The sequence below is a fragment of the Anoplophora glabripennis genome, unplaced genomic scaffold (assembly GCF_000390285.2).
Source record: "Anoplophora glabripennis isolate ALB-LARVAE unplaced genomic scaffold, Agla_2.0 scaffold213, whole genome shotgun sequence".
NCBI lineage: Eukaryota > Metazoa > Arthropoda > Insecta > Coleoptera > Cerambycidae > Anoplophora > Anoplophora glabripennis.
The window spans coordinates 354,127-371,474 of NW_019416344.1; the positions used below are offsets into that span (position 1 = coordinate 354,127).

The window sequence follows — 17,348 nt, forward strand, 5'->3', positions numbered from 1 at the left end:
ATACGAAAATGAATTTTTAAATTTTTCAGTTTTATGTGAAGGAAGACACGCTTTGCTATTCAGTGATCTCAAATTTTTATTATGTGTTTCAGATCTCCATTTTATTTTATCACATAAATATATAGGTTTGTTATTTTTTAAAATATTGAGTATAAAACTGGCAAAATGAATAAGTCTCCTCTCAGACATGCTCAACAAATTGAAGGAACGTAAGTATGGAGTTATGTGACTAAACTGGGGGACAATCGCAATGAAACGGACGCAACAATTCTGTATTTTTTGCAAACGGTGTTTATTTTCTTGAGAAAGGCAGGGGCCATATATAACATCAACATAATTCAAATGAGATAAGACTAAAGATTCAGTAAGTAAAATTTTGGTCTGAGGATTTAGATACTTTTTAAAGCATTGCAACTGTTTTAATGATAGAAAAGCTTTCTTACAGATAACGGTTACATGATTCGAAAAAGTCAACGATGAATCAAAAGTCAGGCCAAGATTTTTAACAACATTGACTGCAGGAATATTTTCATTGTTAATTAAAACGGGAAAGTTATCCAGACCTCGCAATTGAGTTGATGTTCCAAATAGAATGTTTTGACTTTTATTAGCATTAACTAACAAAGTATTTTTTATGGTCCAGTCATGAATTAATTGTAAGTCATTATTAATAACTGCTGTGGCAATATTTAAATTAGAAGGCTTAAAACTATAAAGGAGTTGTAGATCGTCAGCGTACATATTTAGTTTACAATTCAAAGGAATTCTCGACAAATCTGCAGTAAACATGTTAAATAAAAGTGGTCCTAATATCGATCCCTGAGGAACACCAGAACCAACTGATCTATAAGGTGATGTTAGTATCGAGGAACCTGTATTTAATCTAGTATATTGTTCTCTACCGTGTAAGTAATTACAAAACCAGCACAATATATTGCTAGAAATACCATAATAATAAAGTTTNTATGCTTGCAGTAAATATCAAATATGGACACGTAAATGTAAACGAGTTATAGAAGAAGAGAAAAGAGAAGATTTTTAACGGTTTTTTCGATATATCTCGAAAAGTAACAAAGCAATCGATACTTACAAAAAATCAGTCGATAGATCTTTTTAAAACCTACAACTTTCTCATTTAAAATTTTTCTATCGGTGCTATATTTTTTTAGTTATTTTAGAAAAACCGTTTTTTGCAACTTTGCGATTTTTTCTAACCATGTTATTATTATTATTGATAATATACAGGCTGTCTTACGGTGATGGCTCATTAGAATATTTCAGAGATTACTTCGATTTCAATTCTGAAAATTTAGGCTTTGGGGTTTTCGGGTGCTCTCTTTAAATAAAATAATGTCATCGTTGTAACACTTCCAGTTTATACCAGAAGTAGCTGTCAACATCGTTATTTTAAACGGAATACCTTACATATTATTATATTATGGACAAAATAATGTCGTAGGATTGGATACTTCAGATTTCGCCCATGTTTTGAATCTACCAACGAACCACCCAATCCTCGGATTTTTCATGCCAAAACATTAAACGCAGGCTGCCATAGCATGCCCAAGCAACCCTCCAACCAGGAGAAGAAGGTTTAACAAAAACAGAAAAATACGCGTTTCAGGTATGTTTCGAAAACATACCTGAAACTCCCCAACCGCGTCGAACGGTCTTCCACAACATGCAAGACGTTCAACACATTATACGAAGATATCCAGACGTTCACCACACCCGCCGATCTTCTGAAAATTGTCACCCATCATTTGAATTTCCTAATGTCGCAAAGATGACATCAAGTCGGCGTAGCCACCCTGGTGACAGTGGACGACAACCGCGGCCTGCACCGCAGTCTCCCTACAACCGCCGACGAAGGACGAAGGAAATAAAATTTTCGCCCCCTTTTGAATTTTTTATTTCAGATCGCCAACCACGGCCGAGCGACCGAGACCAAGGCAAATTCTCAACGTCGCGGGCCAAGTCGAGGTGTTCCTGGACTCAACCACGCCGCAGTGGTTCAACTGAGATTCGCCCTGCCGGCTATCGAACACGAACTGGCGGCAAATGCAGTTCTTCAGCCAGGACACAGTGCCCAGTGAGCTCCGAGCAACCTTTGTATGCAAGAAACGCATTTATTCATTCTGTACTATCAGTATTATTTTTAATAAACGAGATATATTTTTATTCTTTTCTCAATAAACAAAAAATAAAAGATCTCGAGCTCCAACGCTCCCGGTCAGCCTTTAAGAATACACGCCGGCACTCCAAAGAGGCCGTGCTCAGTGAATAGTAGTGAAAAATGAAAAAGAGAGTGATTTTCAGACAGGCTTAGAGCTTAGTCCCGAACCAGTGCATACAGGGTGATATAAAAACCCGAACCAGTTTCCAAGTCCTAAGTGGAAACTCTTATAAGTGTAGTGCTCCGACGGCCTGTTTGGTCGAACAACAAACAAACTAGATCTCGGAATCTCCTCTTGAGTATAGTCGAACTCAGAGCGATGTCGGAGGACAGGAAGTCTCACCTCCCCTCGATAATAACCGCAGGACCGTTCATCATGAGGGAGACGACAGAGGTACCAGGAAGCCCTCTAGCCGCCGAGACAGCGCCTAGCGCGCTAGCACCGGAGGTGAAGAGGAACCCTGGGCTACCTGGTCCTTCATATCCCATCATACGGGTATTTAACCCGTTGATAATGCTCAGGGGAGAAGCTGGCCGGTCTCACCAGCTGGGACTACTCCAGAAAGCTACCATCCCTAAAGCCAACCCAACACGACCGCAACATGGCGCCCAACGTGGGGCTAGGTCGTCATACGAAATTGAAACCACGGCTAGCGTTTCGCGACAATGCTTCCACTATAAAAATGACCTGAAGAAAATTATATCAATAGAACCATTTTTTAAGTTAAATTTTGAAACTTAAAACCGACAAAAATTTTTAAATTCAAAAGGAACATCCTGTATTTTTTTACACCACATTATAGAAAGTCAAATTCATTTTTCACCGATTTAGGCATATAGACCAGGGTCGATAATTTTTGAAACCAAAAAAAATTATAGTAGGATGAAACCCATTGGAAAAGAAAGGGAATATTACACAAATTAAAGGAAAAATAATTTATGGGCGATCTGAGGTCGGGAAGGGGAAGGGGGTGAGTTTTTAAGGGTAAAAAACGGTTTCCCTTGATTTCCAGAAAAACTACAAGTCTTATGGGAAAAAATTAAATAGCAAAGTTGTAGGTAATAAAAAGATCTACAACTTTTGTATTTACACTTTTTTCACATAACCTCAAAATTTATGTGAAAAATCCAAAGAACCAAGTTTTTGGTTTTTTAATTTCTTTTACAAAAAAAAAATTTTTTTTTCACAAAACTTGGTGAAAACGTGCCTATTTATGTCCCAAACACGCTGTAATTTTTTTGATTTGAAATATTTATTTTTTCACCTTATTTTTACTTAATATCGAAAAAGCACAATTACACAATATACAATTGTGATACATACCTACTTAGTTTTTCATGCAAGTTTTTACGTAAAAACTCCGTAAAGTTAATTAGTGAGCTCCTATGTCACTTTACCGAGTTCTTGCATCATTTCCGATCTAGACCAGCAACAACGCTATTTCCTAGCTAAAAAGTGATCGGCAACAAACATTTTCTAGTGCGGCAGCACAAAAAAATATTTAAAAATAGAGTATTTACATATATATTTTACTGAAATCAATCTACCAGTAAGTTTAATAAATAAATAAAACCACGATGTTCAATTTCGTAAAATAATTTTATTGTTACAAGCGCCCATTTCTGTCCTTGCCTTGCTTATCGTATACAAAAAGAGATACGACTAGCGCTGCATAATATCACTCAATATTCTCGGATTCAGTTTCCAGCTTAAGCGTTTCCTTTCATGTTATAGGCGTGCAATTGACAAACTTATCATTTTCACATTTTATTTATTCCAGAGTGTTTCTAAAACTGGAATCATATTTAAGTGTTAATATTGATCAACCTATTAAAAATTTAAGATCAAGAACTTTGTATGATAAACATCGTGTATAAGGGAATTCGAGCACGAAATGCGCATATGTCGATGAGTGATGACGCGGAAATATGCCTTTTTTGACAAAAGTGCCTGCCAGAAATGTTTATCGTTCTTTAAAAAGTGGTGAAACTGTAAAACGCAAAAACTAACACGCGTCACAAAAAAAAATTGATATTGACAATAACTTTGCGATCTGTAGGAAGATACATGGATTTCATTTTAAAATTGAACTTACAACATTAAAGAACATTGAAACTGCAATCTCAGAAGACAAGATTTGTCGGCAACGCGGTGCCAGCTTAGTACAGAGTGGTAGGTACATTAATTTCGAAATGTACCAGCTGAAAGCAAAGTAATAATAATACGTATTTTTATTTTCTTTTAAGGAATAGTGATTTGATAATTTCAACCAAAAACCATTGTATTTTCTTCTTTTAGTCTCCTCTGAATTTCTTCTTTTCTAGAAATATGCAAAACAAATATTTGTGAAAAATAAGAGCTGCCTAATATCGAAATATAGTTCCGTCGGCACCACCGAATACAATTTTTATTCGACTGATATTGATATTCAATTTATTCACCCCTGCCTATCACTAATTTAAATAAATAGAAGTACTTAAACAGCTACAATGCCCTCTAAATGGTAGCCTCGACTCCACCAAGCGTGAACGACGAATAGAACGATCAACACATTTAAATAATTTTTAATTTATTCACGACGGATTTCCATACATCACGTTTACCTGTCTCTTTTCTGAATGAAAGCTTAGAGGGCGAGAGCGAGACGGAGCTGCGTTAGATCGAGTATGTGCAATAAATTAAATTTCGGTTCGACATTTCGACATATGCTTCCAGACTAATAGTGTATCGTAGGTGATAAATTGGTATCGTTGCACGCGACCCCGTATGTGAAGCGTCACCCCTTTTGTAGACACGTTTAACATTACATTACTACAATTATATCTCTTCGGGGAATAGTTTCTAATGGATGGTTACAATCGAGGTACGCCCAAATTTTATTTAGTATTTGCGAGGCGTGGATAACACAGTCGGCCTGTCGAGATTATTTATTTCAAATTGCATGAGTTTTACTGAAGGTCAGCCAATGAAACAACTGCTTTTTTTATTTAATTTTTAATACCTGATGCTCCTCCTTTATAAAATAATAGTATTTATCTGGTAGATCATAATATTTATTTATTTTAATTTGTATTCTGCGTCTGTTTAACAATATAATACATTACAAACATACATTGAGAATGTCCGCGTTTTTTCAAGTGTAGCCCCCTTCCTCACAAGCCTTTGGCTTTTGGATTTGGGGGTTGTCTCATTTCTGGGGTGTGTTTTATGTTTTTTTTTTTATGTTGGTCATAATTTATTTTACATTTTAGTGTCATATAAATAACACCGGCACACACAAAAAAACTCGATTGCGAAGGTAGTGCTCATTTTGATGCCAATAATATAATTATATAAAACGCACTCTTTGGCTCCTAATATTTAGCCATTTTAATTAATATGATATTCTATTAATGCAATGCACATACAGGCTGTTCCATAACTAGTCTCTTCAAATCGCTGCACTATATGTAATTTTTATTTTCAAATAATCAGATACAATACCTATATATTTATTTTAATACCTATTATTTACTTGAATTTAGTACTAAATACAACTATGCCTAGCAAATTGTAATACTTACTCTGTTAATGTTTTTTCCTTTCATTTAAAAAATAGTAAAGTCCACAAATAAAATATTTCGCAGCCAACAATAAAAGATAACACTGCTCAAAGATCCACACAAGAAATAACTACATTCGCACCTGCTCCGGTCCGAATCCATATAAGTACTATAAAATGTAGAATACAATATGAAATAAAACTCCTGGTGAAATTTGAATTTGGTGAAAACTTACCTATTTATGTCCCAAACACTCTGTAATTTTTTTGATTTGAAATATTTATTTTTTCACCTTATTTTTTCTTTATATCGAATGAGCACCCTAATTTTCAATCGAAAATTCTCACGTCAAAATATCTGTTTTTTTAAAAACGTCGGTGTACTTTTTCTTCGTTGAAAGCTCTACTTTTTGATGGTGTAAAATAAATATACATTACTATGGTAAATTTTCTCAGAAAATTCAAATTATTGTAGATGTCTTATTAAATATTAACTTTATTAACTTATTTGGTTGTTAATTATAATAGTATATTTCGACTTGTAATTTTTTTGTTTATCAATGTAACATGGAATCTTACGTTTATCGAGTAATTAAAGTGTAAATTTTAATAAACAGCTCAAAATTGTACATAATGATTAAAAAAAAATTTTTCGGATTCTAGTTTTTTTCGTTTCTTTGCATTTCCTGAGAAAACTTACCATAGTAATGTATATTTTATTTTACACCACCAGAAAGTAGAGATTTCAACGAAGAAAAAGCCCACCGACGTTTTTAAAAAAGCAGATATTGTGACATGAGAATTTTCGATTGAAAATTAGGTTGCTTTTTGGATATTAAGTAAAAATAAGGTAAAAAAAAGATATTTCAAATAAAAAAAATTACAGCGTGTTTGGGACATAAATAGGTAAGTTTTCACCAAATTTCGTGAATTTTTTTTTTTATGTAAAAGAAAAATAAAAAACCAAAAACTTGGTTATTTGAATTTTTCACATAAATTTTGAGGTTATGTGAAAAAAATGTAAATACAAAAGTTGTAGATCTTTTTATTACTTACAACTTTGCCATTTAACTTTTTTCCATAAAACTTGTAGTTATTCCGGAACTCAAGGGAAACGGTTTTTTACTCTTAAAAACTCGCCCCCTTCCCCTTCGCGACCTCATCGCCCGTAAATTATTTCCTTTCATTTCTCTTATATTCTCTTTCTTTTTCAATGGGTTTCATCTTACTATAATTTTTTTTGGTTTCAAAAATTATCGACCCTGGTCTAGTAAGTATTAGTTTAAATGAAAAAAAAAAACTCCAGCCCGTAGACCCTTGCCACCAAAAAATTTACGCGATAAGCAGAGCTTATAAAAATTTTGTGTCAAAAGATCCTTGGAACTTTCATAGGTAATGTTCTTTTTTCACAAAGATACAATTCTTCAAAAAACACAAGAAAATTTCTTGTTCTTTTAATTTTTTGGACAGGAAATTATATGATAAAAAAAATATATATGGGGTGGCTGACAACGAATGTCCTATTAGATTATTTCAGAACCTATCTCGATTTCAATTTTGAAAATTGGCACAGTAGGATTTTCGGGTGTGCTCTTTTTAAATATAATAATTTTGTTCCTATAATAACGCTTTCGGTTATAACGGAAGTTCCTTATTTTAAATGGGACACCCTATACTTATATGTATTATTGCCTTTTCGGATTCTAGGTGAAATTTGAGGGTCACTTTATTAAATATTTCTTATATCTAAGAATTACAAAATTTGAGAAATTAATTTTTAAAGAAAAAGTTTGACAGATGCGGAGATATCTAGTAACTAGGGCATTAACGGCACACAAAAAGTCTAAATATATATAAAGGGGATATATCGGAAACTAAAGACGAAAAAAAGGAAAAAGACATCCTCTTCGCAGATCATTTGAAAACAAAAGAGTTAGATACTCTAGAAACAAAGATTAACCATAATCTCGTTAGTCCAAGGAAAGCGAAAACCCGTTCTTTGGTTAAATTGGGCGATTTTTAGATCCATTTTTCACCCTAAATATAGATTTTACAAGATACTGGCCGGTATATGTCAGATATTATGTAAAGCAGAATAAAATTTTGGACTATGATTAAGCAATTTTTGGGTCCGTTTTTACCCTAAATATAGATTTTACAAGAGATTAACTGGTCGTGCATTAATTTTGGTACAGTATCTGTTTCAGCTCATCAAAATACGTCGGAAATGATATGTCAGATCTATGGGTATGGACTTTTTTGTGTGCCTGATTAATGATGTGCCTCGACATATTGAGTTATTCTGAAAAAATATGTTAAATGACTATTGCAAGAAACACAAAATGGTGGATTAGTAGCTTTCACTGGTTAACTATGTGTGCTGCAAATGTGTCCAATTCTCAACCTTTGAATTTCATATAACAATATATTTGCTTACTTCAAGATATTTTGCTTGTTGTTTGAAATTATTGTATTAAAATCATGTAATAAATCTTAAAACAGTTGGATCTGTTCTACTGTCAGATTTGCAGTTAAAGCTTCTTTAGTGAATATTGACGTAACATCGGTATTCAGGAAAATACCAACTAAGGATGCTTTGGAAGAACTTCATCAAAAAGACAGGGATGAAAATGAAATAGGTTTGTTTAAACTAAGCACTCGACGGAACTTCTCCTTTAGGGACTAGTTTTATGAACCAACTGAAGAAGCAGCCAGATTCACCCTTGTCATTAGCTTTGGCAAAAGTCTACATGGAAGCCTTAGAGAAGAAATCTCTGTAGTCAGCAACTTTAAATATAAAGTATTGGTTCAGATATGTTGACAATACATTTATTATCTAACCCCATGGATATAACAACATTCCTTAACCACATCAGTGGAATACATCCGGACAAGCTTCACCGTGAAGATGGAAGAAAACGGTACTTTGTCGTTCCCAGATGACCTTTTCAAGAAAAAACCAAACAACACCCTAAAGAACAGCGTTTACACAAGAGATCTGCGCTCTGAATCTCATCAGCACCTAGTCCAGTAACAAGACATTGTCAATACTTTAGTATAAGAGGAAATATATACCAATGGAATCAATATGTTAGTAATCCAGAAGAATCGAGATGACTACAAATATAAATATCAAGCAGAGGACTCTCTAACATTAGAGTTTCTTCTGAAAAAGCAAGCGATAAGTTTTTCATAATTCTAAGGAGTCTAAACCAACAACGTGGCAACCAGCCCAGATTTTGTTCATTGACAATTGCCAAGGAAGTCTACAAATAATACTATTAAATTATTTATTCTGTTATATTCTAGGTCTGCATAAATGTAAAAAACCTAAGCTAGCCTCTCCCATTATCAAAATGAAGAGGTATCAAATTAAGTAAGGTTTCCATATCCACTGCGGGTGTAATTCTTATTCTAGTTCTCAATACTACCAAACAATCTTCGCACCGTACCAGCTGTAGCAATCCACTGTTGCATCTTAGTCTACAATATCAACGACGCATAGTGAGTCTAACTACAGTAATCTCTATCTCCTCTACATAATTTTAGGCTTTAATCCCCATGTTTTGCCTTGAATCAGATAATTAGCCAGACGGCTAAGATGAGTGAGACCTTTGCCTTCTTCTTGATTAGTTGCTGATGAAGTTGCTGGTTACTAATAAGTTGTGTTGTAAAAACTTTACTTTTTTCCTTATTTTATGAATATAATCACTCCTCCAAATATTAGAATGGAATTTTTTAGTAAGACTTTAATAATTTTGTAGAGTGGTCAAAAATAACGCCCTATATACATATCATTTTTTTCATGTGTCCGTAATATAATAAACTCAAATAAATAAAGGTGAAATAAAGATCAAATAAGAAATCTTAAATCGTTTTATGAATCGCTATATGAAGAAAGGTTGTTTTGCGGTGCCCTTGGTAGTTCTCAAAAAAATGTACAGACCTACTTTTTAGTTTTTATCAACATTCTTGAGATTTTCGTACTTTTTTATGTACCTACTATGTGTAGTGATATCGACACAATGAACTGTTTTCGGGATAAACGCATTTGTTGTTTTCATTTATTTATTACACACATTTGACAAATAGCATCTTTATTATTAAACGCGTTTATCTTAAGAAAGGTTTATAGTGTCGATAATAAAGAAGTATACCTTTTCCTCTTAAAAAAATATAAAGTCTTAAAAATAAAAATGAAAAAGGAGTCTATATATTTTTTGAGGGAGTCAAGATTGTTGAGGGCGTTTTGCCCCTGAAACCCCCTCAAAGTAGTTATCGTTCAGTTAAATACATTAATAGCAGCATTAATTAGCATTAATAGCATTAATAGCTTCAAATAACATGGCTTTTCCCTATCAATTAATGAGCAACTCCATTGGGTTGACCCGAATGAAAAAAAAATTATATGTTCTTGTAATCCGAGATATTACGTACTATTTCCTGGACACCCTGTATAGGTAAGTGGCTAGGTGGTACATGCAATTCAGAGATAACCCGTAAAATATCTTTTTTATAAAACAGGTACATATTTAGTTTCTTACGATTTAGTCTCTGGTCAATTTCAGGAACTATCAATCAACAACCTGAATTTCATTAACTAAAAATGTAATAGAGGAACTCAATATTGCCGAAAAATAAAGTTTATTGAGTATACAACGTGAAACATCTCTGTCCAAAATACCTTTTTGAAATATAATCGTATTTCGTTAACCAGACAAAAATGTTTCACAGCTTATAGTCAAGCGTTAGAAAAAGACGGACAAATACATGTCGCAGTAGCTTTTACTAGCAATACGCTAGACTACATAACTCCTGAATAAAGTCAGAGAACAATGAACAATTCAGCTACAGTAAAACATGACAAAGGCCTAATAAAGTTTAAAAACGTACATCCGCAGTTGGCATTGCAGCAGACAACTGAAGATCGACGTACCAGATAAGCGTCGAGGGGTGCGGACTCACCTACGACCATACTCAGTAGGGACATAGGGCCCAGAATATGAGCGAAACCCTCCCCTAGTTTAATAATTCCATTGTAAATTACGTCACGATGTGGCCACATTGTAACTTGACCTAATCCTATTTGTATGTGTTTTGTATTTTTCGAGTGGCAGTCGATAAATATTTATTCGGATGTTTAGGGGGTATGGACAAATAATATTCATATAGTTTCCGCAGTTTTTTGTCGGTATTGTTCGTTTTTTTAGTTGCATTCAAATTGGGTATAAGCTGCGATTTGGTATTATTGAAAGGTGGTTATGAAGTGTCCTGTGGGTCACTCAATGGCCAGTACACTGTATAACTAATGAAGCACATGCCCCTAGAATATTTACAACTTTTTAGAATGGAATCATGATTGTGGTAGCAAATAAAATAATTGTGATTGATTGTTATTAATTTAAATACATTTCCCTGATGTCTTTAAACATACCTACACTATATCAAAGATTAAAGTGAAAGATGATTCAAAAAGGCTTTTATACATTTACAAAAATTTCTTTTCAAATGCTATACCCACACAATTTGAGAAACAGATTTTTGATACTAATTGTAAGATATTTGTTATATTTTTATAATTGTAGGTCACAGAAATTATCTAAATAGCAGATTTGATTTCATTATTGCTTTCCGACTATCGTTACAATTGCTTTTACTGATTTTTATATAGAATTAAATTTTTTAAATTTTATGTCTTTTATTTTTGTAATAAGGGCGTCAAATATAATTTTTCTAATTAAATTTTAACTACACCTTTTCCAGAAAACAATGTAATGAGATAAAATTTGATACAGATACCTCAAAATAATTATGTCATAATATGTCACAAGAAAATATCCTAGCTATTAACCTCTAACAGATGGTCAAAAAATAAAAAAAACTACATTTTAACACAACAAAAATCATCTACATTAAATTTTTGTATATATCAAAAACAAAAATGTAGGTCCATTATTAGTAGATCTTATTTTTTGTGTGGCTTCTTTTTCTAGAACACCGTGTATATTGCATATTTTATTTATTTATTTATTCTATTTATTCGCTGCATATGAGCAGCATTTTTGATCCATATTTATGTAAATTAACTATACTGACTTGTACCAGCCTATTTAAATTTTAAGTCTATAAAAGAACTTACTGTAATACCGAAACCATATTTTCCCAATCTATTCATTTGGTTTCTTTGTTGGGACATTTTATCGATTCAGTTCGAACATTGGAAACAAATTTTACAGAAGCATAATGGAGAACGCACAAAACATATCAAAAAACCACCCGCTGGCTCCAACAATCGCGGTGAAGAATAGAACAAAGTTTAGGAATATAATAATTGTAGGGGTAAGTTACCAAGTCCTCTTATTCTGTCTCACTGAGTTTCAAAGTTTGAACAAGGCATGGCTATGCTAATGGCGATCTGAATTTGAAAATGTGTCTCATGATATTCTGCACATAACTCATAACTTATTCAGTGATACATGCAGAAGGCTAATTTTAACCGAAGTCTTTGTACGTAAAGTAGGTAGTTCATAGTTTATCTATATACATGGCTCCCCTTTAAACTTAAAGAAAAAACTGGGAGATAAGTTAATTGAACTTGCAAAAATAGGGAGGGTAGGTAGTTTACATATTGTTTTTCTCACTAACATTCCGTTTTCCAGACAACATTTTTTGGGGACTCATTGAAGACAAGGTATATGGGCACGAATTGTGAAACTGTCAAAACTTGTTTTATAAGATATTGGAGTTTAGGAAAACGGAAAGTTTAGATAATGGAATCATTTATTCGGCGATAGCCTTTTACATAGAAAATAGCGGGTACTTTCAACATTTTCTGATTTATTTATTCAAATATGTAGCTACTTTATTTATTTATTTATTTGTCAATTGCAACTTTCTGTATTTTTTTCTCAATCTTTAAACAACAAGATAATCTTAACTGACTGCTAGAATAAAAAAATGTAAATTTTTAAGAATTCAGGAAAACCAAAACTTGTCATGATTTTGCTGAATATATTTTTTTATTATTTGTCGAATACAAATACGCGATAAAAAAAATTTAAAATGCATTTTTACATTGGAAAAAATATTATTTTCAAATCATTATTTAAACCTGTTTTTGGATCGCTGCTGACCGCTGATCCATGAAGGTTTATCAAGAGTGTACCGCATTATTCGGTCACTAACCTAATTTCTACCGTGTTTTTATTACATAGTGATATAATAAGATATTTTTTTTACATTTTAAATATTAACAAGTATTATTTATTTGTTAATAAAGGATAATAATTGTTTTCGAATGTTTTATAATTGAATATGAGATGTTAATCAATTCAATTAATTATTCAGTTTGTAGTACGTATACCTAGTGACTTATGGTTTTCAAAGAGTAGTATGGTATCTTCCTATTTAAAATGTCGGCATGGCTAAAACAGCACTCATCGATCTATAGCACTTTGTTGGTTTTGAAACCAATTATAAAATTCAAGGCGACTAGGGAAATCAGCTTTTTCGCTTCAACATTTGGTAATTTGCTTATGCTTTAGTAGGTGGAGTATTTTTTTTTCGATTTTCTGTCTTTATTAAGCCTTCCGAATACGTGGTTAAAATTAATGACACTATAACGTAATCACCCTGCTACTTAAATCAAGAATAATATATACGTTTTCTTGATGGAAGAGGTTTTACTTGGTATAACATTATGGTATATGGGCATCAAGAATATTTCTTTGCGTGTATATAAATAATTATAAAATTTTTTGCGTGTATTTACAATTCAATTTTTTTGATATCTTGTGCCAATTGAAAATTGTGTTGTCAAATTATACTGAATACATACTTTTTGATGTTAATACTTTTAAATTTACTTCTGTAGTTTTTTATGAGCAAAAAGCTTTACATTCATTTTTCTGAAAAAAAAAAATAAATATCCTGTTCATTTTCAACTACTAAGTATACCTTTTTTGTATTACCCTTCAGGGTTTATAAAACCGTTAGAATGATTAAGAAATTTTGACTTTTAACATATTTTTGCTTGAATTATACCACTCAAACTTTCCCCATCCACTGCTATTGGAAATAACATGGTTTGCACGTATTTTTTAAGACAAAGTTGACATTTATTCTTGTACAAATTTTGGCATTTTTATTTTTATCCGATTTAAAGATAATTAATAAATATTCTCTTTAATGTAACGACTTTAACATTCTGTATCTCGAAAACGTAACAAAAAACATCATACTACCCCCTACTATTTTTTCAAGAGAAACTCACCCTCCCAGTATAAACGGGACACCCTGTATAGATTTTATTGTTCCCAATATATACAGGGTGATTCAGAACTTATCCAAAAAAATTCTGGAAGTACAGGGGACCCTTACAAATACAATTTTGTAAAGAAAAAATCAAACAGGTCAGTTCGAAATTGATTTAAAAATACACTTCTGCACGGCACTGGATACTGGTCTACTGTAAAACCTGACCTCGCACAATGAGACCGGTATGGCGGCGTGATAAAATCGGACAAAAACTTCCGCAAGGAAAGAAATATGTAAATAGAATTTTATCGCACCTATTTTATATTGGCAAATTCAAATGCTTTTGCCTTTATTAATTATTAATAAAATTAATTTGTGTTTTTAAATAATAAAATCATTTGACAAACCCGATGCTGTAACAGCAATTGTTCAAAATTTTATCCACTCACGTGTAAACACATTTGGGTCCGTCTTACTCACTTTCTACGAACTAACACAAATGATGTCTTGCTTCACCATAACACAAATACTTCATCATAATACAAATGTTGTCTTCACCATAAATTAAAACGATATCCATCAACTCTGAGTTGCTATACACGCAATCCATTTTTGACATTAACTACTAAAAAACTTATGTAAATACCACAGATAACAGGTAAAAACTACCGCAACGACGGATTTCAGTATTAGGAGTCACATGGCTCTCCACGCGTATTGCGAATGACGCTAGAGACTACAGTTGTCCAGCTATGTAGTGGTTNAACTGATGTAAATACCACAGATAACAGGTAAAAACTACCGCAACGACGGATTTCAGTATTAGGAGTCACATGGCTCTCCACGCGTATTGCGAATGACGCTAGAGACTACAGTTGTCCAGCTATGTAGTGGTTTAATGTGCTATAACTTCAATAATTTTTTTCTTGGAAACTATAAGGATTTTACAAAAAATTTTTTTACAACATTGACTCCATTTCTCATGCCGCATCTATTCCCAAATTTTTTTGGATAAGTTGTGAATCACCCTGTATGTATATCTTTATGTAAAATACTCCTTATATAAAATAAAACAAACCTATAAGTAAATAACATGCCTTAATGTTTGTCAGTATTCTTTAGTATCTTCCCAAATTAAATCTACCACCGACTTTCCCATTGCCATCGTGCCAAAATCAGTAATCTAATCAAAGACTCAATAATAAATATCGGGATTGCATGTTGGTAGTCTAGGGTTTCTGTCGTGTGAGAGGGGTTGGCCGACGCAACCCTTAATGTGTGTGGGAACCTGTAGATTAGTGAAGATCCTGACTTCCGACAGATCAACACAAGATAACGGAAGTTACGTCACTCTTTTGTTATGCGGTGGGACGCTCTCAATTAACGCACCACCGAAAGTAAAGCTGCCACCAAATGGGCGTTAAATAATAACCCAACAGGCCTTGAATTTAATGGTTTCGTAGCAATTTTTAGTAACGAAGATTTTATTTAAAATATTATACGGGGCGTCCGCAGTATAAGTTTCATTAATAAGGGACAGTATTGATCAAAATAAATAAAAAATGTCAGAACTTGCAAAATAAAGGAAATAATAATAAGACTTTATGTTATGCAAAAATATGATAGTAAGATACAATTTGTCATGTTTTTAATTTTTTATATCTCTCCGGCAACATAGTCCCTTTTGCTGTTATCGCTGTGAACGATGTCCGTTTGTGATTGTCTGTTGTTTTTATTGTTTCTCAAACTATGATCTCTCCGCAAAATTTCGATCGTAGTTGAGTTATTAAATTATTGTCAATTTATTATAGTGATTTGTTAGTTTTCCTTACCCTGTTGTTTATATTGCTGCTATTGGTGAAGAATTTTGTGTGCAATATTATAATTACAATGTGTTTCCATACTAAATGTGAATATCACAAAATTTATAGCAAAGCAAAACTTTTATAAAACACGTCGTATAATCCGTACGATATTTGTTGTGATAGAATTCCACGAAAAGGATAAGCCAATAAAGTTCTGTTATAGGTACAACTGTAACAATTTACCGCGACAGGAATGTACCTGGAAATTTTCCGCCAACGTCTTTCTATGTCGGGTGTCGAATGCGGTTAATTCCAAGAAGAACCTTGCGTCACTTTCTACATTGAAGATTATTTTTTCGAGACAAAACGTCTGATCTGGTTCGAACTGAAGCAGTACAGTATTGGGGGTCATGAAAGCTTGAAAAAATGTAATAAAATTTCCAGGGTCATATTTAAAAAAATGAAGTTGATGATGGTCCAGGAGAGACGAAACGTTACATATAAAAATTTATTATGCCATTGATTATGAATTTGTAACAGCCTGTATATTACATCCGTCTGACGACGATGATCAACGATATTGAAAATAAACTGATTGAAACAAACGAAATTAGAAGCGTTGACCTTTTTTATGGATCCATTATGTTCAAGTGCAGGATATTACTTATTAAAAAATTTAACATAAATGTTAATATTAAATTGTGTTCTAGCATGCTACACGGAATGTTGGAAAACTTTTAATGTGCATGACAAATTGTTAGTGCTCCAAGAAGTTCTCAACATTTCTAGTAGAAGAGACCTTGTGTGATTAAAAAAAATGACACTTCTGTAATGTAAGTGTCGTTGGAATCTCTAACATATTTTTTTTTCCTTTTTATAAAATAGGTGGAATATGGAATACCTTAAGGAGTTTTTTAAGAGACATGCGGTATTTGTGATGTATAAATTGTAATATTCTCTTTCAACTTATTTATGTTTACAATTCCATTTAACATGGATAAAACGTCACTTAGCAATGTCGGCTTGCAAGAGTAATTTATTAGCCCTGAATAGTTGTTACAAGGTGCTGATCTATGATCTAATACCGTACGTCCTCCGTGATTTATCTGAAAAAGTAAATACACCCAACTTGGCATGTAGCATGTGCGCTGATGTGTGCTCTCCTAATTCAAACTTCTCATGCAGAAATAGCAGCGGCAAAGGACTTATCTCTTTAATTAATCTGAAAACCGAGGTTGGGAGCATGTTCACTACAGAAGAAGGACTTAGAATCCTGTTAATTGAATTTTACATATATGATCCGTTTGAGTCCTTCCTCAACTTAGACACGCCCAGGATGGTCAGAATAAAATCATTTTCATACAATGGATATAATATAGTAATAATACTACCTGAAAACTGGAATGTCGGATGGAAGAGAATTATAACTTTTCATTGCTCCTCTGACTGATTTACTGGAGAAATTTATTGATTAAAGGATTCTAAAAGCATCAAGTACACAAGAATGTACAGCACGAAACATTGGAATTTTGTAGAGGAGGAATGATGACCCTTTTATTGCAAGATTCT

General features: G+C 32.9%; 1 protein-coding gene across 1 annotated transcript in view; it reads left to right on the forward strand.

Moving 5' to 3' along the window:
- Positions 1-8,626: 8,626 nt before the first annotated feature.
- The window catches only part of LOC111691409, a 103,601-nt gene continuing 94,879 nt past the window's right edge, over positions 8,627-17,348 (forward strand). Inside the window, exon 1 of the mRNA XM_023454184.1 lies at positions 8,627-8,748. Within this exon, the coding sequence (XP_023309952.1) occupies positions 8,627-8,748 (122 nt within the window). The remainder of the gene's footprint in view (positions 8,749-17,348) is intronic.